At 60.1% G+C, this 24,783-nt stretch overlaps 2 protein-coding genes across 14 annotated transcripts; both read left to right on the top strand.

The window, feature by feature from the left end:
- Positions 1–446: 446 nt before the first annotated feature.
- Positions 447–10,799, top strand: AEN (apoptosis enhancing nuclease). 12 transcript variants are annotated; one of them, XM_037510015.2, is made up of 5 exons: positions 447–508; positions 2,746–2,865; positions 4,866–5,422; positions 7,108–7,308; positions 8,997–10,799. In XM_037510015.2, exons 3-5 carry the CDS (start codon positions 4,925–4,927, stop codon positions 9,177–9,179), a joined length of 882 nt encoding a protein of 293 aa, XP_037365912.1. In that variant the 5' UTR covers positions 447–508; positions 2,746–2,865; positions 4,866–4,924; the 3' UTR covers positions 9,180–10,799. The 12 variants fall into 12 exon arrangements, with proteins under 12 accessions (XP_037365912.1, XP_037365909.1, XP_054550709.1 ...); XM_037510012.2 differs by having other exon boundaries at positions 447–527; XM_054694734.1 differs by having other exon boundaries at positions 447–527; positions 2,617–2,865; positions 4,866–5,257.
- Positions 10,800–15,640: 4,841 nt separating this feature from the next.
- On the top strand, positions 15,641–24,192 carry ISG20 (interferon stimulated exonuclease gene 20). 2 transcript variants are annotated; one of them, XM_037510009.1, is made up of 4 exons: positions 15,641–15,901; positions 16,145–16,393; positions 22,503–22,703; positions 23,985–24,192. In XM_037510009.1, the coding sequence occupies exons 2-4, from the start codon at positions 16,166–16,168 to the stop codon at positions 24,069–24,071; spliced, it is 516 nt and encodes a 171-aa protein (XP_037365906.1). In that variant the 5' UTR covers positions 15,641–15,901; positions 16,145–16,165; the 3' UTR covers positions 24,072–24,192. The 2 variants fall into 2 exon arrangements, with proteins under 2 accessions (XP_037365906.1, XP_037365905.1); XM_037510008.1 differs by having other exon boundaries at positions 16,142–16,393.
- Positions 24,193–24,783: the final 591 nt, after the last annotated feature.

The raw sequence follows: 24,783 nt of genomic DNA, 5'->3' as shown, positions 1-24,783 counted from the left end.
TGGACGCGGAGGAGGCAGGGACTGTCCTTCTGCAAACGCGAGCGTGCACTCTGTGAGTCACTGTGCCCGTGGTGGCACGGGCTCCGTCTCGAGTTGGCATCCCTCCCGGGCTGGGCGGGCTGGGGCGGGGAGGCAGAAGCGACGGGCAGGCGGGCGGGGAGCCCGGTCCGTCCCGCCTCTCTGGAAGATCCCGCGGCGGGCGGGCTTCGGGCACAAGCCACACCCACCGGGCACAAGCCACACCCACCGGGCACAAGCCACACCCACCGGGCACAAGCCACACCCACCGGGCACAAGCCACCCCCTCGGGGAGCCCCGCCCCCTGCGCCGGCGGCCAACCCGCGGCATGTAGGATCCCGACCAATCAGAAGCGGCCTTGGGCGGGCGTTGCCGGCCAGCGAGCCAATGGGCGGGCGGCGCAGCGGCGCAGGCCGGGCGGGGGAGCTGCCGGGCGCCACGTGCGGGCGGAGCGGACGCGCTGGGCTCCAGGTGACCCTCTGGGCTCCAGGTGACCCTCTGGGCTCCAGGTGACCGGGGTCCCGGCCCGGGGCGGCGGGGGCGGGGCGGGGCGGGCTGGCGCGGCGGGTCTGCCGACGATCGCGGGCCCCCTGCGCGTGGAGGCCGCCCTCGGCCTGCGGCGGCGGACACCCGGCCCGGCCGACCGCTGAGCCCGGCCGCCGGGGTGCAGGCCCGGCCCGGACGCCGCCTGGCCCCGGCCCCCGCCCTGCTGGGAGGAGGGGGTCGGCCCGGCGGCGGGGGGCGGCCTGGGCCTTGGGGCCCGGGGACGGGCGGCGCGGCGGCCAGGGGGTGACCCGCCCGGCGCGTCCCGGGGTGAGGCCTCCCTCCCGTGCGCCCCGGCGTCCCGCCCGCGGCTGGGCCAGGGAGTGGGGCGCCCTCGGGCTTTGCTGGCCTGAGAACTGCTCGGCAGCGCCGGGATCTGATCTCGCCCGGCGTTCTCAAACGTGGGCGACAGTGAGTACCCTGATTTGGGATAAGGGGCCCTCTCGGACCCCTTCCTCCGACATGGCAGTTAGGAAGGTGGGGGAGGCCAGGGAATGGAGCTTTAAACAAACTTAACTGTTCCTGGTAATTAACTGCTTTGGGGACGCACTTAACTTGGTTTAACCTTCCATTTGGGGAATACAGGCTTCATCCGGGGACAGTGACTGTCCACTTTATCCCACTCAGACGGCCACTGCCTTCCCCAAGCCAGCAGGTGCCAGTGACAGTTCTGTCTCTCCTGCTCCCTGAGGGGCCTTTGCTCTGAGGCTGTCCCTCCCCTTGGACCTGGGCCCCAACCCCAGGTCAGGTGGCTGCAGATCTCTGGAACCAGGATTCCGGGCCTGGGGAGAGATTTGTGTTATCATTGCTAAAACAGAAGCTTCTCCCCTGCCTCCCTGAGCACCAGCTGGGGACCGGACTGGGAGGTGCCTTTGGTAAATTATCCTGATGCTGACCTGTCAGCCAGGTCTGGGGCGTGACACGCAGCTTTCATCTCCTGAAATGCAGGCCTGACGCCTGGCTGCTTTGAAACCTTGCCAGCAGGGTGAAGGAGGCCTCCCTCAGCCTCCTCAGGGGAGGGAGAGCCCTTAAGCTGCCCTCACTGCCCCGCCCAGTCAGTCTTGGCCTGGGTCAGCCTCAGTTCCTTCCCATTGCTGGGCCAGGCAGTTGAGTGCCATATTTATCAGGGTCCCCATGTGCTTGTTAGTATGACAAAGCTGATATTACTGGTGAGTCCTTTTAAGGGGGCACTGCCTCCTGGGGAAGGGAGGAGTCAGCAGAGAGAGGGTGAGTCAGGATGGGTCACCACGCCTGCCTTGGCCCAGGCAGCTCCAAGTCCTGGTCCCTACACCCACACACCCCATTTCTCTCATCTCCATTACTGCTGCTCAGACCCCACCTTTTCCAGGCTTCCCGGAGGCCTTTGTGGTCTGCTGCCCTCCCCCTGAGAGGGCACCACATCCATCTGCTGCCCTTTGTGGTCTGCTGCCCTCCCCTGGCACCACATCCATCTCTGGATTCAACCGTAACTGTTAGCCCCTCTGGGAAGGGCTCCCCCCATCCCTGCCTCCCACCTTGTGACTGCTGCCCCAGACCCCTGGCCCCCCTCCCATGGATGGATGGTGCCTCGGGGGGTTCTGCCAGTGTGTCTCCATATGGATGCCCTTCCTACCTGGGCAGTCAGGCAGACTTTCCTGTATCTAATGTATCCCAAACCCTCCAACTGTTGGGGTGAACCTTCTGAGCTCTGGGGGAGACTGACCATTGACTTTGGAGAGGAAATTCTTTCTTCTCGACTGTGCCATGCTGTTGAGCACAGAGGCCTGGATTTCTTGTCCCCCCGCTAGGCTGATGTCCAAGACTCCCCAGGAGCCTCTGGGGCTCCTGCCATCGACCAGCGGAGAGCAGTCTGGGACACCAGCTTGGTGGTGTCCATGGATGGGCCACCAGAGTGTGATGGGCACCCAGAGCGGGAGGAGAGGTGAAATGGTCACAGGGGCAGCCAGCCCCTCCGGCTGCTGCCCACCTTACCCTCGGTGGCTGCAGGCTGCAGGAGGGCCTGCTTGCCCATGGCTGCCTCTTGAGCCTTTGCCCCTAATTCCTCCCCTTCCTCAGGGGTTCCTCTTCTGCCTTCATAAACGCTTGACCTCCTCTGGGGGCTTCCGAGAATTGTGCGGCAGCTTGCTCTTGCACAGCACCTCCAGCTCAGCCCCCACCGCACCTCCCTCCATTCCGCCTTGGCAGGACCCACCTTGTGACCCTCCTGGCAGACAGGACTCCAGAGTTTCATCATGACACTGGCCTGCACTGCTCTTTGGAGGGTGAAGGGTCGTTCCAGAAAGGTTTCCTGGAGGATGTAGACAGGTGAGAGGAATGTGAGGAGGAGGAAGGCCTGTGGCTTGGGACGGGGAGGTGGTCCAGGCTGAGGCCACACCGTCCTGGGAAGAGCCAGTCACCAGCCTGCGCAAGAGCCAGAAGCTGTCTGGGAGCGGGGAGCCTGCGTTAGAGGCTGAGCAGACCCCACCATGTCATGGTCACGTCCTCTTCACACAGGAAGGGGCAGCAGGGCCAGTGTGCACAAGAGGACCCTGAAGCCTATTGGTTCAGGTCTCTTGGAAAGAGCTGAGCTGGCCCCTGCTCGGCCTCCTGCCAAGCCCTGGCTTTCTGTTCAGTCAAACATGTGCCGCTGAGTTAGCCCCGCGCGAGGCGAGGCTGGAGCCGGTGCTTCTGGGAGTGGCTGCTGCGTGTGGGGCTGGCAGGTGTGCCCTCAGCACCTGCAGCAGGGGCTCCAGAATCAGCGAGGGGGCTTGGAGTGAGCTGGCTGGGGGGGCCACATCTGCGGAGCTCAAGTTGGGGCTTTCCCTCTCCTTTTTGTTGAACGTTTCCATAACAGTGTGTTCCTTTGTTGAGGTGTTGTAGGGAGGGAGATGCCAAGGTGAGGTCAAGTTCTAGCAGCTGTGTCAGAGCCCGAGGGTCACACGCGTGTCACGCAGAGGTGATGCTGTCACAGCGGTGGGCTCTGAGCTCCACGTCGTGGTGGAGGCCATGTAACTTGTGTTTTGGCAGAAGTGTTACCACTCACATGTTACAGCAAACATTTCTTGTTTGTTATTTCTTTTTTTTAAAGATTTAATTATTTATGCATACAAGAGCAGGGCCCAGGCCAGAGATGCGGGGGGTGGGGGGTGGTGAGAGGATTCACCAGAGACAGAACGGGGAACAGAACAGGCAGACTGACTGAAACACACTGCTGAGGGGAGCAGTGGGCAAAACAGGAGAGATCTGTTGCGCCATGTACATTGCTCCCTGACTGGCCGGGGATCAAACTCGTGCTGCAGAGGCTACGGATTGCTTCATAGTGCGGTGCTTAACCCCTTGCGCCGCCAGGGAGGCCCCCAGCAAACATTTCTTTGGGGTTCGGGACTGCAGGCGGGGGAGGCAGACTCAAGGGGCACCCAGCCGAATGCCCGTCTCCCTTTTTCAAGAGAAGCTCTGGGGGCTGACCAGCATGCCCAGCTTTTAAAAAGATGTTGGTAGATGCTGTTGCGGGGGGAGGAACAAATGTCGCTCAATTGGTTACTTCATTTGGGTTAACTTGTTCCCAAAACCCAAGTGTGGCTCTCTGTGCTGTTTCCCAGCGGCTCTGCCGAGGGTCTGTGCCTTCCCTGGCAGGGGGGAGCCTTAAAGCTGTGTGGGGCTGGGCCTCCCCTGGTGGCGCAGCGGTTGAGCCCTGGGCTGCGAAGCTGCCCGTAGCCTCTGCAGCGCCGGTTCGATCCCCGGCCACCAGCGAGGGTCCCACATGGCGCGACAGACCTCTCCTGCCGCCCGCTGCTCCCCTCAGCAGTGTACTTCGTCAGTCTGCCTGTTCTGCTCCTCACTCTGGCTCTGGTGAATCCTCTCACCCTCCCGCACTTCTGACTGTGCCCAGTGCTTGCATAAATAAATAAATAAATAAATCTTAAAAAAAAAAAGCTGTGTGGGGCTTATGTCCCCATGCTCTGCTGTAGCCTGTGCATTCCCACCGCCACAGCTACGTAAACATTGTCAAGCCTGAGAGTTGGGGGTGCACTGCAGCTGGAGGCTGGGAGCGTGGCTCGGGCCCTAGCAGCCTCACTTTCACCCAGCGAGCCAACTGTCCTCTCTGCCTGCGGGTTCTCCCCTGTGAGCTTGCTTGGGAAGAGCGAGTGATTCCACCTGAAGTACTTGGAGCGATTTGCCTGTTTGAGGTCCTTGACACATTCTGGAGCCTGGGACAAAGCAAAGGGCTCAGGGCCGCCTGGAGCCTGCAGGAGCGTGGGGGCCAGGGCTGCCGTGCCCAGCACACCCCTCACCCTAGCCCTCTGCCCTTTGTTTGCTCTCTCCAGGTGCTGCCTCCTTGGTAGTCACCTCCCAGGCCTCCTCCCGCACCGGTGAGCTGATTGGGATGGTATCCCGGGAAACCACTGAATCTGCCCAGGGCCTGTGCCCTCCCCTGGCCGGCCTAAATGCCAAAGACGTGCCTCGGAGGAAGCACAAGAGGAAGAGCCGCCAGCATCAGAGGTTCCTGGCCCACAAGGCCTTGCTGCAGGAGCAGGGGCTGTTGAGCGCACCCCCAGCACTGGGGCTCAGGCTGGCACCATCAGAGATGCACCCCAGGGCTGAGTCCGGAGGGGCCCCGGCCAGCAAAAAGCCTGCCCGCAAGGAAGCTGCGGCGCCCTGGCCCAGCAAGTGCGTGGCCATCGACTGCGAGATGGTGGGCACGGGGCCCCGAGGGCGGGTGAGTGAGCTGGCCCGCTGCTCCGTGGTCAGTTACCATGGCGACGTCCTCTATGACAAGTATGTGCGGCCCGAGATGCCCATCGTGGACTACCGCACCCGCTGGAGTGGCATCGCCCGGCAGCACATGCGCCAGGCCATCCCCTTCCAGGTGGCCCAGAAGGAGGTGAGGGCCGGGGCTGGTGGGGGATCTGTGACAGGCTGGGGAGGTCTCTACACAGGTGGTGGTGAAAAGGGGTGTACAGGGCTACAAGGCAGGAGGCTGGATGGAAGGATGGAGCGGCCACCCACCTGCCCGGACTCAGACTAGAGAGCCACCAAAAAAGCCCAAAAGGCTAAACGGCCTAAAACCAAAACCAAGGCCATAGCAATACAACGCCCACACACTAGGGGCCTCAGGCCAGAGCCTAACAGAGGACAGTGCCCGATAAGAGGACAGGCCAGTGTCTAGGGTTCTCACCCGCACGCACAATTGCAAGAGACCACAGGACCACATGGAGTTAATTTTATAAACAGGAAACAGCTCACTGTACCCACAGGTGGCCGCCACCTCACCCAGATAGCGCCAGTGATGGTCACTACTGGTCCCACAGAGGCAGTGTCATGGACACCCAGTGTTCACCCAGCTCTGTGTGAGTTGTTGGGTGACACCAACAGCAAACAGGCCCAGGCCTTTGGTGCTCCTCTCAGGCAGTGCTAGAGACAGGACGGGGTCCGGTCCCTGCAAGGGCCTTTGGCTTTTCTTCCCTCCTTGGAGGTTGGCCGCTGGGTGCTTCTTCCTTCTTGAAGGCCAGGAACAGCTTTGCCTTCTTCCTTTGAGGGCTGGAAATGTGTTTTCTTCGGGGCTGGCATTGTCCCTTCTGTATCTCCTCTTCCTGGTCAGGTGCCTTTTCCCTCACCACCTGCCAATCCTGGCTTATATCCTCTTTCAGGGTGCCCCACCCACAAGTTTGATTGGCCTACTTTTCAATCCTGTGGCTGATTGGGCCATTTAGCACCGATCAGCTCATAGCTCACACCTGATTGGTCCATTCCACAATCCAGGTAGTACACTTACATAAAAGGTCTCTGAGGAGCAACTGCCACAGCTGACTTGGGGGGGAGCAGCAGGTGTGAGGACACCACTGCTGCTGCTGGCTCCCCCAGCTGAGCCGCCTGGGTGCGGTGACAGTGGGGGTACTGGCTCTGATCACGTTTGGTAAGGGCAGTTCCGGCTGTGAGGTGTGAAGCAACTTGCCTTTTACATGGTCTTTGTGATGAAGCATTACATGTCCATAAAATCCACGAGGTCCACCATCCTGCACCCCTGGGTGCCGATGTGCTGCTCTATTTCCTTCATACTCGTTAAGGGATTTGTGTTTGGGGTGGCGTTAAGGACGCAGCAGTTCCCAGGCATGTGTGACCACAGGAAACACCACTAAGTCCCGGGTCCTGGTGCCTAGTCCCCACAACGGACGTTTTGGGGAGGCCCCACTGTGTCCGTTCCCAAAAGTCATTGTGCCGTGCAGACTTGCGCCCCCAAAACCTCAGGGCTTTTGGGGGAAATGGGGTGAAATCATCAGTGAACCCCCAAATGAAAAGGTTGAAACCTTGTAAAAATGGTAGCATGGTTTCGCACATTAATGCGTAAGGAATGCAGGCAGCACAGAGGGGTGGCCACACTTTTCCTGGGGAGATCGCTCAGGAGATGGGGGTGGGAAGGCTTGAAATGGGGTCCTGGGGGAGGGTGGAAGGAACTCTCTGAAGCCAGAAAGTGGGCATGGGCGGGGAGGCAGGCTTGGCACACCATAGGTGAGCCACAGCCCTGTTGGAGGCAGGGGCGCACCCCACTGACTCCTGTCTGGCCCCCAGATCCTGAAGCTCCTGAAGGGCAAGGTGGTGGTGGGCCATGCACTGCACAATGACTTCCAGGCCCTCAAGTACGTGCACCCGCGGAGCCACACCCGGGACACCACCCACGTCCCCACCCTCCTCAGCCAACCCGGGACCCCCGCACGCACCCGCGTGTCTCTTAAGGACCTCGCCCTGCAGCTGCTCCACAAGAAGATCCAGGTGCGTGAGCTGGGTCCGGGCAGGATCGTGGGCTGTGTGCTTCTGTCTCCCCAAGACCAGCACAGGCAGCTCAGAGGGTTCTCGCTTCACTACCCTGCACCCCCAGGGGACCGTGACGTCCCGCCACTGTCTTCCAGCTGGGCTTGGCTCGTAACCTGGAAGACAGTTCCCACAGGTCAAAGTCTCAGACGTGAATGGGGGAGAGGGATGCCATTTTTTGCTGGAAGATTTTTTTTTTAATTTTTATTTATTTATACAAGCGCTGAGCACAGTCAGAAGTGCGGGAGGGTGAGAGGATTCACCAGAGCCAGAGCGGGGAGCAGAACAGGCAGACTGATGAGATACACTGCTGAGGGGAGCAGTGGGTGCAGCAGGAGAGGTCTGAGCACCATGTGGGACCCTTGCCAGCGGCGGGCTCTCCAGAGGCTGCGGGCAGCTTCGCAGTCCAGCGCTCAACCGCTGCGCCACTGGGGAGGCCCTGCTGGAAGATTTTTTTAAGTTCATTGAGGTGACACTGCGTGATAACCATGTGCCCAGGGCTTGTGGCTGAGGACCCCCATGTGTGTGCTCAGCACTGAGCTCACCGCTAACGAGAGTTCCCTCAAAAGACATGTTTGTGAAAGGGGATTTATTTGAGAAACATGGAAACAGGACAGACACTTCCATTTGTCATTCAATTCACTAAGAGGCAGCGGCTGCACCAAGCTTGGGGCGGTGAGATGCATGGTGTTTCTGAGACAGCAAGGGGAGGGTTAGGGAAGCTGAGCGTGGCCCCCTCGGGGAGCCAGCCTGCACCAAGCGCTGGTGTGAGCCAGTGGCCCTTCCTGGGACACCTTGAAATTCACGCTTACAAACTCGAGTGAAATTTGCACCTAAATTCCAAATCTGTCATCATGATCTGGGGGTTCAGTTGAAGTTCGCTTTCTTCTGCAGCGCCCACCAGATCTTCAGGTGAAGTGCTGACGGCGCCTGGACTCTCCGGTCACTCAGGTGTAAACTAGCCGGGTGTGCTAGGGCCTTAGGCTCACGTTACAGGTGGTTGATAAGAAACAGCGGAGACAGTGTAACAGCCCATCCGCTTCCAGAGGGACATGTCAGGTTAGATGTAGCGACTGCCCAGTGCCCTTGCTGGGCATCCTGGAGCGCTGACCCTTGGGTGCATTTTGTAACAAGAGGGGCCTCCTCTCAGCCTCTGGCTCCCGAGCCGCTGGGCTTCCTGGCTTTGCTCTCGGATGGAGGGTGTGTTTGGAACAACCACCAAGCCTCGTTCTCAGGATTTTGATTTTTTGATATTTTAGACTTCAGGGATTTTGATCTTTCAAATTTCAACATTCAGATGTGTCTTCCTGGACTATGGTGGGCCCCCTTCCTGTCTGCCCCCCACGTGATCCCTGGCTCTGTCCCGCCTTCGGGCTTAGAGCCGGGGACCGAGTTCTCCGTGGGACTCTCGCTCCCACTTGCTCCAGGTCATAGCTCCATTTGCTTTCTTGCCTTTGAAAGAGGAGGTTTTGAGCTTGTTACGAGCTGGGGACCTGGCTCAGAGGAGTAGCTGGTGGTGGGGCAGCTCTTCTGTGTGACTAGAGCCATGCCCTTCTCTCTGCGCGAGCTGCACCCCCTCCTGGAAGGACGTGTTCTTGGGCCTCGCCAGGAGCCTTCTGGGTCAGGCAGTGGTATGCACTCTCCCACAGGTGGGCCAGCATGGCCACTCGTCTGTGGAGGATGCCATGACGGCCATGGAGCTGTACCGACTGGTGGAGACGCGGTGGGAGCAGCAGGCCAGCAGCCTCCACCCCGGCGCCAGAGAGCCCGACAGCAGCCCTGACATGGAGAAGTACATGGAGGACCAATACTGGCCCGAGGACCTGACCTAGACCTCCAGTGGAGGGCCGGGGGTGGGGGACACGGGACATAAGGGAGTGAGTTGGGGAGGTGCACAGGGAGCAGTGGGGGGGCTGCAGCCCCCACGGTCCCAGGAGCTGGGGGGCAGGAGCCCCCAAATCCTGTCCCTGTCAGGATTCCAAACCTTGGGCCAGGCTGCTGCGGCCTTCCCTACCCCCATGGGTATGCTGCTAGCTCTTTATCTCATGCGCTGTGAAGAAGGCAGGGCCTGGTCTCCAGGGCCAGGCAGGAGTAGGGGACGTACCTGCTGCCTGGCCTTCCCACCCCCACACCGTGCCATCTAAGGAAATCAGATCTCCCTCCCCAGGGACGGGGGGAGGTATCCGTATCCAGGAGCTCCCTTATTGGTGGTAAAGTCCTACCTCTTCCTCCAGGGTCGTTTGTTTCTGCTCAGAGGTTCCCTGAAGCTAGAGTGAGGGCTCGCCCTCAGGGAGACGTTTCTCCCTTTCTGAGCTGGACCCCTGACTCTGGCCGCTGCAGGATCTGGGTTCCAGGCTGGATGGGACAGCAGAGCCCATGGGCTCGGGCCCCTCGGTGCTTGGCACCCAAGTCACCAGGCACTACTTCGGGAGGAGGGAAAGCAGAAAGCTCTGGGTGGATACTGTGGCCTATTTATTGGACCCCAATGAGACCTCCCTCCAGCCCTCCAGCACTGGCTCTCCTAAGCACAAGCCAGCCCTGGGGTCTGTGCGGACTGCACCGAGGACCTTGCTTTATCACTAAGAGCCAGGCGGCTGGTCTGCAGGGGGCCTCTGCGGTCCTCGGCCGGGTGGGGGTTAGCAGCTGTGCCCTGGACCCACGCTTGGGCTGGTGCTTCCAAGGGCATTTTGACAATCCCTGTGGTTATTGGTTTTCTCCAAATTTCTAAAAATGTTCTGTCAGGATTCCAAACCGAACTCCCCCCACCCCCCGCCACCTCTTGTTTCCTGAGGGGTCATCTTGGGGCACTGAGGAAGCCGAGAGCTCGGTCACACCGACCTCTGTGCTCACCTCTTAGCAGCTTTAGGACCCAACACAAGTCTGTGACACCCCTCTGGAGCCCACCACCTCACCTGTAAAATGGGGACAGTGGCACAGCCCGCTGGGAGCTATGAGGGGGTGGAGGGACATGCTGAGTGCCCAGTAGGCGCCTGGCCATGGGCACTATGGCCCAGGCAGAAATATCCCTGGTGGATCCTCCCAGCAGCCAGGCCCATCCAGGAGGGATGCACAGAGGGGTCTGGGTCTCTCCCTTGCCCTGTGCCCAGGAGGGGACACCACCGAGGCCTCTACCACAGGTGGCTCCATTGCCAGCCCTCCCTGGCAGGCAGGCACCTGGCCGAGTCACTGGCGCCAGCAGCTGACCCCTGTCCAGAGCTTTGTTCTAGAATCCAGAAAAGTTGGTTACTAAGCCAGACCCACAGCTGAACAGTAGCTTTATTTCTTTGGTTTGTGGGTGAAGGAAGAAGAAGCTGTTCCCGGGGGGAAAACATCCTGGGCTTAAGTCAGCTTTGTTGTAAAACCACTTGTTCTGGAATAAAACTCAACTGGAAAAGTGAAGTGGCCTTTCTGTGAGTTCTCAACCTTGGGTGAGGGGGGGCTAGGTGGAGAGGTGCTGGGGCCTCTGAGTGGGAAGCTTTAAGATACCTGGGGTTTTCCCTGTCACAGGAAAACCCCAGAGCTCCAGAATGTATGCAGCCTCCTCCACAGCACCCCCTTGTAGTCACACGCTCATCCAGCAACCTGTTTCTCCCCGAAGCTGTGTACGCCTTTAACAATGTCTTCATTGGAGAGGAGGCGTAGCTGGAGTGACCACCTTCGAAGGGACTATCTGGCAGAGCCGCCCACGCCCCATCACCTGGCCCAGGGCCACGGTGTCCATTACCTTGGCCCCTCTGCCAGCTTCCTGGCAGGTGCCAACCGGCTCCTCCTGGAAATAGCAGGTGTGCCTTTGTCGCTGGCTGTTTCTCTTACTACAGTGTCCATGTTGTAATGTCAGAATTTCCATCCCTTTGAGGCTGCCGGGTGGTGGACTGTCTGGGTTCGCTTTTGGAGGAGCCGCCGGGCTTTTCCACAGTGGCTGCCCACTGGCCATCCCGTCCAGTCCCCAGGGGCCCTCCTTCTCCACTGGCATCTTGGATGGTGAAGGCCATGGGCAGGGCCTGGCTCTCCATGGCTTTGCTTCATTCCCCAGTGGCCTGGAGGGCCTTTTCACAGGCTTCTTGGTGTAGAAGGGGAAGTTTGTGGGGAATTTCCCCCGGGCCTCTTATTATTATTTTTTGTCTGCCCTACTGCCAAATTAGCAGGGGAAGGGGAAGGGTGAGCTTTAATTAACTTTAATTATGTGCATAAGGGGCCCAGAGAACGGGGACTTGACCACGTCATTCCAGGGAGGTTAGCCTCTAGAAAGGGGCCATAGGCTAGGGCAGCAAAGGCAATTCAGAAGAAACTCGAGTTTAAAGAAAGGGGTTTGCAGTGTTCTTGCCAGAGCATTGGAATGGCCTTTGCAGGCCTGGCCACCTCCAAGACCACCCGGGCCCATTTCCAGATTTTAGGGAGGTGGATAATAGCCTCAGTTCTGGCTCAAGTTTTTCCTCTTTTCTGAATAAGCAGCCTGCCACTCTGGCTCGTCCTGGAGACAGCCTGCCTTTGGCCCCAGCGGCATCTTATTTTTAATCAGCCCGCAGTCTTCTGGAGCATGCTCAGTCGTACCACATAAATTGCTGCTGCTTGACTGAAGTGGCTCCGCCTGCTGCGTGTGATTTACACATGTGCATATTTTAGGGGTACGCGCCCAGCTGCATTTGTCGCCGGCTGCACTGGAGTCTAAAGGGCAGGGGCCTGTAGGGTGAGGGTTCTGACCCGTCACATTGAGCCTCCACTTGGCCTGGGCCCTGCACCTGGTACCAGGGCTCAGAGAGCTCCAGAGGACAGCCCCAGGGCCGGCCTCACTCACCTGCAGCCCACCTCAGCAGCAGGCGCTGTGTCTCATAAAGCCAAGAGACTGGCTCCAAGTCACTCTCCTGCTGTCACCTGACCCAATGGGATTGTGGGCTCACCCCGCCGCTGGGTGACTCCCACCAAACCCGGAGGCATTGCCCGCTGCCCTGGCTGGGGTGAAGGGGCCTCCTTGGGTTGTTACCCTGTACTGGAGCATTTAGTACTTATGAAAAAAATCCCCCACGGCCCAGGCCCAGGTAGGGTTCTAGGAAGACATGGGGGCGGGGGCAGTGAACGAGATGTAGGGAGGTGGGAACAGTACATTATGTGCTATTTTGGATGCAGTGATTCCTGTAGAAACAATCAGGAGGGGGCCAGGACCTGCAGATTTAAGTAGAGGCCAGGAAAGTCCTGGGGGTGTGAGGGCACACCCCGAAGGCACCCTGGAGGAGGACCTTAATGGGGAGAGCGAATGCCCTGGGAACCAAGACGCCAGTGTCTGGGGGGAGGGGCACCCATGGGAGCAGCCACCAGTGGATCCACAAGAAAGTGTTGGCCTGGGGGTGAGGAAAAACAAATTGGTGTGGGAATAGGACTGGTGGGGATTCCTTGGGAAGCGGTCATGGGGGGCCTCCCTGGTGGTGTAAGGGGTTAAGACACAACCTATGAAACTATCTACAGCCACTGAAGCACGAGTTCGATCCCTGGCCAGGGAACTACCCACATGGCGCAGCAGACCTCTCCTGCTTCCCTGCTGCTCCCCTCAGCAGTATTTCAGTCAGTCTGCCTGTTCTGTTCCCCACTCTGTCTCTGGTGAATCCTCTCACCCCCTGCCCCTCTGGCTTATACCCCAGCTCTTGAATGAGCAAATAAATAAATCTTTAATAAAAAAAGTGGTCATGAGCCCAGCACCACCAGTGCTGGTGCTTACCTAGGAGCGCAAACACGCTGGCAGGAGGGACTGCGGCCGGCTTCCCAGCAGGTTATCCACACGGTCAACACACGGAACCCGTCTGAGCAGCGTTGAGAGACACGGGGTAAAGACAGCTTGGCATAGAGGCTGGTTTTGCAGCCATCCCGGGCCAGGTAGCTTCACTGTCAGTTCTCGGCGAAGAAAAATAATTTTGGAGCCTTTGGAAGGCTTTTATAGGCTTGGAATGCTGGGCCAGGGGACAGACCAGCTTCCTTGGCAGTATCTCCCTGGCTGTCTCCCCTCCGTAGCCCTGCCTCAGACCCCTGGGCACAGGGCTCCCCATTCACACACACACAGCCCAGGGCTGTCTGGGCCCAGGTGCCCATCATTACACGCAAGGCTGCAGGACCCAGGTATAGATGCTAATGGCGGGAGGGGGAGGGATCACTTTGCTCACCCTGCTGCACTCCAGGGAATGCTCCCCCACCAGGGGAAGAGGTGAAACAGTATCTGGGGACAATGTGAGTGGGAGCTGAGGTTGGATGCTGAGTGGAGCAAGATAGAGAAAGGCGGGTACCGGAGGGTTCTCGCATCTCTGCAATATCCGGAACCCGAAACAAATTGGCAAAACGCCACTCCTGACTGAAGAATGTGGTTGCCAGAGGGGAGGGAGGGGGCAGAGAGGGGTGAGGCGCAGGAAAGGGGGAGCCCTGTGCAGGGAGGGAGGCAGCTATGAAGCGGTACCCTGAAATGACAGTTATGGAAATGGATGGTAAGCCAATGAAATTTGATTTTAAAAATGTGAAATTAAATAAACCCAGTCATATTCATAAATGCACTATTCTTGAAGAAAATGAAGACCTTTGTAAGATGAGCCTGGGGAGGCTGGGCAGATGGCAGGGCCTGGGGCCATCCTCTCTTGGACACAGTCCGCTCTAGCCCTTAGCAGGGACATGCCTGGGGGTAGACATGGGCAACGGCCTGGAAGGGCAGCCTAGAGCAGGGCACGAAGGTGGCGCCCACGGGGGTGAGGACTGGATGGGTGAGCCAAGAAGAGGCAGAACCGGAGCGCCCAGGGGTGTGTGCAGGGCCTCTGCAGACCTGTGAGCCAGAGGAGGTGAGGAGGAGCATGTGTGGGGGTCACCAGAGGGTGCGGGGTTCTCAGGATTCAGAAACGGAAAGCCCCCCTGGGTCTGTAGGGAATGCAGATTCACCCAAAGTGTAACTGGAAGACTGGAGTTCAGGCCACCTGTCACCACCGAATGCCAATAAAGCAGACACAGGAAACGAATATTTGAGGTGCACTTAATCAGACAGCCGCAATCTGGAAGGCGGGGCGAGCACCCTGAAGAAGCCACCCTCACATTTCACTTCAGCTGGCCGCTACAGTGAGTTGAGCGGACAGTTCAGCAGTGAGGAGGCCTATGTGCTTGCAGGGCCCAGGATGTCCAGCCCGGAGCCCCTGGGGCCCTCCTGGGCCCCTCCTGGGCCCCTGGCCTCACACTGGTCCCCGTGTGCCCAGCTGGTGTGCAGACAGCATGGCTCCCTGCACTCCTCCAGACGCTGCTGGGCTGGAAACTTAACTCGGAGCAGACGGGCCACGACGGTGTGTGTGCACCTTGCCTGCTGCCCGCCGCTGCTCGTCGGTCTCCCTCTACCTAGACCTAGCAAAAGGGATGGGGATTTTGCTGGCTTCCCCCACCTCGGGGGACAAACCTGCATGCATTTGGAAACCAGAAAGTCCCCAGTCTGGGTTGCCCACTCTGGATGGGAGCCAAAAGTTAAACTCCTGGACCTGGAGTCTGGGCCACGGGCCAGCCTGCTGAGCCGTCTCCCGGCGGCTGCCTCCGTGCTCGGTTTTATCTTGAGATTCTTCAAAGGTGGATGTCACCTGGAGAAAACACCACCGTCCTGAGGAAGTTGGTTTCCCAGCCACAAATCTATGACAACCGGGGCCCCAGAGGGGACAGCCCGCTGCTGGCTCTGCAAGATCTGGGCGCCCCCCCACCCCCCACCCCGCACTTACTGCTGCCCCGCCCATCCTGAAGGGTCATTTCCTCATGGAAAGCCAGTGCTATTGTGCCCCAGTTATAATTCACTCATTCAATAAATAGGGGGTGTGTCTGTCTGGGAGGCGCTGCTCTGGGGTCAGAGGGCCAGCCTGGAAGAGCACAGCCCCAGGAGAGACGCCCTGGCCCGTGGGGCCCCTCCTGGTCTGTGTCTGCTTGACCTCATGTCAGCCCAGCAGGACCTGTTGAGGCAGAGGACTGGCTGCCTCTGAGATGCCCCCTGCATGAGGCTGTATGACGCTTCCCTGCCTCCATGCCTTTTCGGGGGTGGTTGGGGTTAACCTCCCCACCTCCTATCCTCCTTGGGCCCCCTTCCAAAAGAGTGACCTCAAACTCCCACGAGAAGGCGCCCCCCACCCCCTACCCAGCCCCAGAGAAGTGTCAGACCCTGTGGTGGCCCCAGAAGCTGTGGGACAGTCCCTGGGCTCCGGCCCTGGGATGTTTACTCTGTGGACTGGGGGGCGGTGAGAAAGGAGAGAAGGATGTGGTAATTACTCTGTCCACGTCAGCTGCGTCACAAGGGGGCCGAGGGCAGGGGCAAAGGCAGCTCTGCTGCCAGCTTCGTCAGGCCTGACTCAGAACACCGTGCTCCCACCTGGCTGTGCTGGGCGATGCAGCAGCCCAGCCTCCCTCCAGGCCCCCTCCCCCTGACTCCGCTCATTTGCTGAGAACCAGAAACTGAAACAGGCAGGATCCCGGCCCAAGTCAGGGGTGAGTCACTGCTCAGAGCAACTGCGGTGGCTGAGAAGTGGCAGCAGAGAGGCAGGAGTGAGCCTGGGCTCAGGAGGTGCAGGTGAGAGGGGCCAGCTGGTGGGGCCAGGGTGGGCGGTGGGAGGGGCCACCTGGGCAGGATCCTGGGACCTCCGGGCTGAGGAAGCCGGGCGGGGTGGCAGGAGGGCAGCTTCCTTGGTGACCAGGTGGTGATAGGGCCAAGGGGGATGCAGATGGTGCTACCTGGTGGGCAGTGCTGAGGATGCCTGGGGCCGCTGCGGCCCTGGAGTGATGGAGGCCCCGCCTGCCGCCCCGTCTCCAGCAGGTTCTAGGGTCCCTGTGGAGCATGGCGAGCGGCATGGAAGTGGTGGCCATGGACTGTGAGATGGTGGGGCTGGGGCCCCTCCAGGAGAGCGGCCTGGCACGCTGCAGCCTCGTGGACCTCCAGGGCAAGGTGGTCTATGACAAGTTCATCCGGCCCGAGGGCAAGATCACGGACTACAGGACCCCGGTCAGTGGGGTCACGCCTCAGCTGATGGAGAGGGCCACCCCCTTCGCCGTGGCCAGACTAGAGGTGAGTGAGGGCTGGACGCCAGCCAGGCCACCCTGTAGATGCCCTTCCCCCATGCATCCGCGTGCTTCCCCGTACCCCTCCTGGTGCCAGGTGTGTGACCAGGGACCCCTGCATGGGGCACACCAGAGGCTGGGAACCCCCTGGCATCCCCATCATATCCTTTGGAGACTCCCAGTCACCAGAGAACCTTAGACTCACCGCTGGGAGCAGCCTCAGGGTATCTGGTCTGCCTCCTCAGTCTTAGGCTGGGGAAACTGAGTCCCCTCAGTGAGGTAGGGGCTCAGTGTCCTTTCCAGCTGCCACCGGTGAACCCTGCAGGGAAGTGACACCCTCAGTGGCTGGACCGCTGCCGTGGGTTTCCCCCTCCCTGGTCTTGGAGGACAGGCCAGGGTTCCGGCCCTGGCTGGCTGTCCCCTCCTCGGGCCATGTGGCCCCACGGTGTTCCCTTGTTTGCCCTTTGGCATGTTCGGTTCCTTGTCCAGGCCTGACTTTCTGTTTCTGCGAATGAGAAATGAAAGCAAACTCAGTCCCCAGAGGGGTGCCAGGGCCAGTCCCTTCTGGGAAGGCATAAGAACAGAAGAAAGCCCTGCTTCCCAGTTGGCGGGACTGGGGGATCCCAAGAGCGCAGAGGACAGAGTGCATTCCACACACACACTGCCAGGCTCCCAGCACCGTGGAGAAAATCACAGCAACCGCTGTTGTTTACAGAGCGCAGGTGACGCGGCTTTGAGGAGAGAGCTCCTTCACGCCTGATGAGCAGCCCCGCCAGGAGGCCGCTGGGAGCAGGCAGTTGGTCAGGAGGGACAGGTGTGAGCTGGTTTCGTTAATCCCACTCCTTGAGTGACTCGCCCTCACGGTATCCGGTCCTTAAAAGCACATGGTATGACTCCAGTAGGGACTTGAGGGTGATTGCGAAGATTGAGAAAGGCCAGTAGCTGACTCTCTGCTCTTCCATATGACAGATGGGGAAACTGAGGCTCACCTGAACTAAGTGTCGGTTGGCTAGGGCTGCTGCAAACAGCAGAGACATGTGGTCTTAGTTCTGGCAGCTGGGGCCTGAGATCCGGGGTAGAGCCCATCTGAGGGCTGTGAGGGAGTCAGCCTGGCTCTCCCTGGCTCCTGGGGTGTGCTGGCCCTTGGTCCCATGGACCAAGAAGCGTCACCCCAATCTCTGCATCCATGTTCAGCTGGGGTTCTCCCTGCGGGTGCACCTCTGTACCTCTTTTGCTCATGGGATGAGGGCCCACCTTGCTCAGCGCGGTCTCATCCTCACTAGCTACATCTGGGATAACCCACTTCCACCCAAGACACATGAGTTTCAAAGGTTAGTATGTCAACAACCAAATATGGGGGCAACCAAGTGACTGTCACAAGTTCAGAAAACCAGAACGTGGACTCGCCGGTCAGGTTTCACAGTCCAGGTCCCCGGCCTTGGAGCCAGCGGCCAAGAGGGTACCACCAGCACCGGCCGGCCCAGGCCTCACGGGCAAACTTCAGAACCACAAGTACCATGACCGTTTTCTATATAGAGATTACATGTTGAAATGTTAATATTTCAGATACATTAGAGTAAATAAAACATAAGGAAACAAATTTCACTTATTTCTTCTTACCTTTTGGAACACGGCTGTGAGAGGTCGGGAAACCTTCTGTGTGATCCCGTGACGTTGCTATTGGCCAGCACGTCCAGGAGGGGCTAGGAGGGGGCAGGCCCTGCAGGTGGCACAGCCAGCAGGTGGTCTGGAAGCCAGGTGGATGTCAGCTCCTCCACTTACTGCTGTGTGCCCTCTGCCAGCCGCTGGGCCTCCTGGGCCTCGGTTTCCTCATCAGTGAACAGGGAGTTGTAGCCACTGCACGGCGCATGCCTGCCCCACCGGCCGGGGGCTGCAGCAACACAGCAACCCGGGAGCAGCGCAGTCCTTTGACGTAGCTGTTTGTGGGTCCCTTAATTCCACCTCGCCTGCCTGGGGCCTCTGGTGTGCTGCTGATCCTCTTTGTGCGGTCATCCCGAACATGGGCTTGGGGGGGTCAGGCAAGGGTATCCAGCTGTGCCAGGCACTGTTCTCGGTGCGTCACACACCTTTGTGTGCACTCCCAGCACAGCCCTGGGGGTGGTTCCCTGTGATCATCACTCCATAGAGGAAGCTGAGGCATGGGAGGGCTAAGCAAGCTGTCCAAGGAAGCGGGGAGTGCCACTGCCGTAGGCAAGAGAGGGTGAGCGGGCCCCTCCTCCACCTCCCAGTTTTCAGTGGTTTTGCTTAACGTGATGACTTTCATAATGTGAAGCGGTTGCCTCTGTGTCCCGACAGCACTGGTCTTACCCTTCCCTAGGACTTCAGTTGCACTGCAGTGTGGTTTTGCCCCCCAGGAGACATTCAGCAACCTCTGGAGACATTTCTAGTTGCCATAACAGGGTCTTTTGCTGACACCCACAGGTCAGAGATGACGCTGAACATCCTATGACGCACAGGGTGGATAGACAGATAGGCAGACACCCCCCACCCAAAGAAGCACCAGTAGTGCTCAGGCTTAGAAACCCCACAAATCAGACTGTCAGCCAGGAGGGGACCATGAGGAGGTGGAGGGCCAGAGAGGGCCAGTGACTGCCCAAGGACACACAGTCAGATATGACATGAGTCAGCGATCAGACTCAGGACTCCGCCGGGCATGTCCATGCGCTTTATCTTTTTCAGATTCTCATGGTAATTTTCAGTAGCTTGTGACTTGTTTAAGTTAATGCTCTGTCCGTTGGAGCCAGTGTACGAGCAGTGTCTACTCCGTGATTGGAGTTAGTTTGCAAGTAAAGAAACTGGACCCAGTGTACCATGGTGCCGCGGGGAGGGCACGGGGCAGCTGGTGGACAGCAGTTACTTCCTCTGCAAGGAGCCTGGAGCCCTGGGCCTCCTCTCAGGGCCTCAGCCAGAGTGGGCAGGAACACGAGAAAGAGGAGGCCACCAACCAGTTTCTCCAGGGAAGCCATCTGCGGGAAGGCAGCAGACCCTGCGGGGTCAGGACCCCAAGAGCTCCCCACAAACCCATGGACAGGAGAGAAGAGGGGCCAAGGCTCTCCACAAGGACAACATTCTTCAGGGTCCACCCCTGGCAGCTCCTGGCACCCCTGGAGCTGGGAAGGAATGAACTAATGAAAAGGCAGATGGAGGATCACGACGGAGGAGCCGGCTCTGAGCTGCTCATGGCTTCGAGGTGGAGATACCCCAGGACAGCCGGCTGGTGCCCCTCCCTCATGTTTGGACTCAGTGGGTCTGGAGTAAGACGCCCCGTATTTTTCACAAGTTTCCCAGATCAGGCACATCTGGGAAACGCTTGGAACTGGACAGAAACACCAGGGAGTTGGGGGGACGGGCAATCACCGGCAAGCTGGCCACCACTCCCTGGCGGGTGACGTGGGTACACGCTGTTCTGTGGCCCCTTTCCTGTTGGCAAGATGGTGTGGTCATTCCCACCCTGCAGGGGTGTATCCAGACTCAGATGTCGCCGAGTGCGGGCCCGGACACAGGAGCTCGTGACTCTGGATTACCACCGCTGACGCGCCCCCAGGGGAGTGGGTGATGACGACTCTAAGAGTGACAGTCAGGCGCTCTTGAGGCAGCAGCTGTGTGACCCGGGAGAGCTGCTAACCCTCTCTGGTCCCCAGCCCTCTGCTCTGAATGTGATGGAACCCGGCTGTCCTTGCTGGGAGCCGTCCTGCAGGCAAGGGAAGCACCTGGTTCGCAGCCAGGTTGAGGTGCACATCCGTCCACGCCCCTCTCCTCTTCTCTGCTCTTTCCAGGAATTTGAGAGCCTCCACCCCCCATACCTGTACCCAAACACACACCTGCCTCGTGACACTGACTTGGCAGGCCCCAGGGCCCTGCCAGCTGGCACCTGGCCCTAAACCCAGCCTCAGAACCCTGCAGCACCTTGGTGGTGAGGATCAGCTGGGGCCTTGCCGCCCAGGCCCCCCTCACACAAGGGACACTTCAGTCCTTGACACCCTGAGAGGGCACAGCAGGCCCCTGCGGCTCAACCTCGAGGTCTTCGCAGCTGTCGCTGGCCTGTCACTCCCGTCCTTGCGTCCTCTTCCTCCCGGGTTACGTCTCCTGCTGCATCTCCGCGCCTCAGGAAGTGATGGGTTTTCCGGGAATCCTCATCTTGATGACTGGGCCCTCTTACACGCCTGGGGCCTGCGCGGCTGCCTCTGCGATGACAGACGTGTGAACTGGGCCCCGGGCCAGCTCCCCTCGGGGGGAAAACAGGCCCCGTTGTTCAGAAACAAGTAAAGGATGTCAACAGGAAGAGGCGCGTGACCCGCAGCCGCCCAGAACATTCCCGGAAGCGTACACATCCCCTTCCTGCTGCCTGCCAGGCGGTGCCCCCACCGCTGCCCCCCAGCCCAGGGCCACTACAAGGAGGTCAAGACCTGTCAGAAACGCAGACTCCAGCACCCGAATCCAGACCTCGGTGCATTTCCCTGGTGACCCCTACTTCCAGGGCTGGCCGCCCACAGGCACAGATTCTTGCTGCGGGGAGCCTCCCTGTCTGTGGATGAGTGTGGAGGGCAGTCCCCAAGGCCCCCACACTGATGACATCACTGTTACTGTGAAGGCCAGACCCCGCTTCCAGGGGGAGCACAGACACATCACCTCACCTGCTGAGCCTCTGCGTCCTCCTCTGTGAAGGCCCCGTGTGATGTTCCAGGAGGCCACCAGGAGCAAGCCGGGGCTGAGCCCCCCGAAGGCTCCCTCTGGGGGAAGGCTGGTGGGAAGCTGTCCAAAGCACCCCTTGGCCCAGAGCTGGTGCAGCTCCACAAGTCTGTGCTCAGGTTCCACCCCCCGCCCCCCCATCTCTCAGGGCAGCCCAGAGAGAGGCTACCGGCCTCTTGGTCAGGGTGGTCCAGAGAGGGGATGAGTCTGGAGCCGAGAGGCCTGTCACATGTGCCCATGCGGGTTGGGGCATGCCTGGAGTTGCCCCCACAGCCTGGACCCTGGGCTGCGGAGGCCCAGAGCAGGCCACTGTGTGGGCAAAATGCTGGAGCTGGCCCCCGGCTTCCAGGGCTCTCGGCCTTCGCCAGCTCTGGGGCCGATCATGTTGTCTAGCAAACCACCCCAAACCCCGCAGTTCAAACCACGGCATTGCTCACTTCTCTCCTGCACCCACCGGTGGTCGGGGGTCTCAGCGGGTGGGCCTGGTCTGCGGGCCACCCAGGCAGATCTGGGGTCTCAGCAGGGTTTGCTCATCCGCCTGACTGGTAGCCGCACCGGCTCCTCGGGCCTCAGGCTCAGCCGTTTCTCTGGCTCAGTGGCCTTGGGGCCCCCCAGGGATGTCAGGTGTCTCACATAGTCGAGGCGAGGGGAGTCAGAGTCTGTCCTTTCGTGGGGGGTGTCAGGAAGCATAGCCCTGTTCTGAAGCCATCAGAGAAGGACTTTCTCGGTGGCTCGTCAGTGATTTCATCTGCAAACCCATCTGTCTCGAGGTGCGGTCCTGGGAAGCCCCTCACGGTCCCACTGAGCCCCCGTGGGAGCCCCATCTGGCCACTCCAGCTCCCGAGGCCGTGCCCACACCTGGGCTCTTGCCCGTCCTCCGCCAGCAGGGCAGCAGCTGCCTGCCCAGCCCTCACGCGCCAATGCTGCCCTTGCCGGCAGGTGCCCTGGACACTGCCAGACCTGCTGGGCAACCGAGAGAGTGTCCTCTCTTAAGGCCGTCTGGTTAGCAGCCAAAAGTCCGCCTGTGACTAATGTCCCTTTGTTACATCACTTGCTCCCAGGATCCGGGGGTGGGGTCCCGGCATCTTTGGGGGGCCATTCTGCACAGTAGGGCCGTTGAGAGGATCAAGTGATACGCTGTATGACAGACGTGAGCCAGTGCCCGACACGTGAGCGTGCTGGTCACGCTGGCCTTTGCCCAAAACTTCCAGTGGCCTTTGGCACAGACCTGGGGTGCTGAGCACGAGGAGGGGCCTGCTCCGCTCTCCTGGTTTCAGGGAGGAGATGTCTGAAGCCCAGAGAGGGCAGGCGATGGGCCCCGGGTCACACAGCACACAGGGGAGGCCCGGGCTAGCTGCTTAGTCCTGCCACAGACCTAGGGTGACGTGGGGTGTGTCTCCTGCCAGATCCTGCAGCTCCTGAAGGGCAAGCTCGTGGTGGGCCATGACCTGAAGCACGATTTCCAGGCACTGAGGGAAGACATGAGCAAGTACAGCATCTATGACACGGCGACCGACCGGCTGCTCTGGCGCGAGGCCCGGCTGGACTACTGCAAGCGCGTGTCCCTGCGGGTGCTGAGCGAGCGCCTGCTGGGGCGCAGGATCCAGGTGAGGTGCTTGGCCAAAGACCTCGGCCTCCTGCGTCCTGAGAGGCTGGTGCCACAGGGGCCTTCCCTCGGGCTCCCCAGAAGCGAGAGCAGAGAGGCAGAGAGCAGGACGCCTGTGGTCATGCTCGCTGAGCGACGGGACAGGCTCCGGAGAAGCGACAGGGTCATCCCTGCGCAGGGGGGATGGCCCCCAACTCGGGCCGCTTGGCCTCGCCTCCAGAGACCTGCCCTGCACCGCCCACCACACTCAGGGGCGTGTGGCTGTTTGAGGGGTGATGGGGGAGCACAGTGCGGTGATCACAAGAGGCAGGAGGGGACGGCACCCTGGGAAGGGTTCTTGTTTTTCTTTGTAAAAGTCAAGCCAGTTACCCCATGGCTGACTAGAGCTTGACCCCAGGGGGACTCTGGGAAATGAGGGGGCCACACTGACTTGCTGACCGGGGGCCTGGGCTGTCAGCGTGGGGGTGGGGGCTGCTCTTGGGCCCAGGGAAGCTACAGGGCTGAGGTCAGGAGCTGGGGCTGGGAGGGCCCCAGGGGCTGGGGGACATGGACTCCCATGTCTACATGTGGGTGTCGAGATGTTTATTAAACACCTGCTGTATGCCGGCTGGACCAAGGGCTAGGGCTACAGAGGTAGCAGGGTCCTGTCCTGAGGACTCTGGGTTGGCCATCCCGGTCTCTGAGCACAGCCTGGGGGTGTGGCTGCCCAGGCAGGGGTTCCTCCCAAGACCAGCAGGAGGGCGGGGTACAGGGCAGACCTGATCTGAATGGAGCCGGAGGCCCCCCGTGAAGAGGCCAGGAGGGGTGCCAGTGGGGAGAGCAGTCCCCCAGCAGGGGTGTGTCCCCTGGGGCTGCGGGGATGGGCCTGGCTCGGTCCCTCCGCTGGCCTGCAGGTGTGGCATGGTCAGCCTGGGGCAGCCCTGAATGACGCTTACCTCAACTTGATAAGAACTAGAGAAACGTCCCCTTTATTGTCCCATTTGCATCTAGCCCTTTCTTGTGGGCCTTGGCGCCTCCCCCTAGAGCTGCTTCAGTCCCTCTGTCTGGCAGCAGGTCTGTGGCCCCCTGTGACACCCCGCAGTAAGTGCCGAGGGCGGTCTGCTCCTCCCGAGGCCCGACCTTGTGCCCGGCCCAGGGCTGATGTGGTGAAGCCACGTCCACCCTCACTGGCTCGGTCAGGAAGCCGAAGGGGCAGGGTGCAGACTACGGGGCCTGGCCACTGGGTGTGAGCAGGGGGCTGGCTGGGTCAGCCACCCCAAGTCCCCTTCGCCTGTGCCTGCAGGGCAGCAGCACTGGACACAGCTCTGTGGAGGACGCCAGAGCCACCATGGAGCTGTACCGCATCTCCCAGCGCATCCGAAACCGCTGAGGGCGCCCAGCACAGGACTGACCGCAGTTCCCTTCAGCTCTTCCGGGACCAGTGCCACGTCCTTTAGAGCAGCCACCCTTGTGCCTTTGGAAAATGCTTTTTTTGTAGAAAAATAGCTCATATTTTCTCAACTTCATCACTTGATCCTCTTGTCTTTTCCTTTCTTCTCTCAAGCTGGGGAACAGTGGACAGGACCGTGCAAGATAGGACAGTGAGTCCACTGGGCAGGGCTGGGCTGGGTGGGCGAAGGCCAAGTTCTTTATCCTCTTGAACTCTGGGGGCCCAAGAAGCAGCTCCAGGGAGCTTGGCAGCATCTGACTTTGCCTCTGCCTCCCATTTCCACTTGGGTCTATGCCGGGGCGGGGGAGTCATTTCCTAGGGGCGGCACCCGAGGCAGAGGTCCACTCATCCCGGCTTGAACCTGGGGCCATGGCACTGTGACACCTTCAGGTGCAGAAGGTGACATGGGTTCCGTCCCTGGTGACCTTCAGCAAATCATCCCTCCTCGTGGTGGTAAATCAAGGAAGCAAAGGGAGTCGGGTTCAGGACTCAGACCCATGTCAGAACCCGGCTGTGCCACCTAGTAGCTTTGTGACCTAGGATGAGTCACTTAACTCTCTGTGCCTCAGTTTCCCAATAAGCCCAAGAAGGCCAGTGATTCTGGTGACTGGGACACTGGGGTCCTGCCAGGTAAGCACAGCATTCTCTCACC

The sequence above is a fragment of the Talpa occidentalis genome, unplaced genomic scaffold (genome assembly GCF_014898055.3).
Source record: "Talpa occidentalis isolate TD23 unplaced genomic scaffold, MPIMG_talOcc4v2.1 talOcc4.14, whole genome shotgun sequence".
NCBI lineage: Eukaryota > Metazoa > Chordata > Mammalia > Eulipotyphla > Talpidae > Talpa > Talpa occidentalis.
Note: the sequence above shows the minus strand (reverse complement) of the source record. Positions and strands in the feature narration are given on the sequence as shown.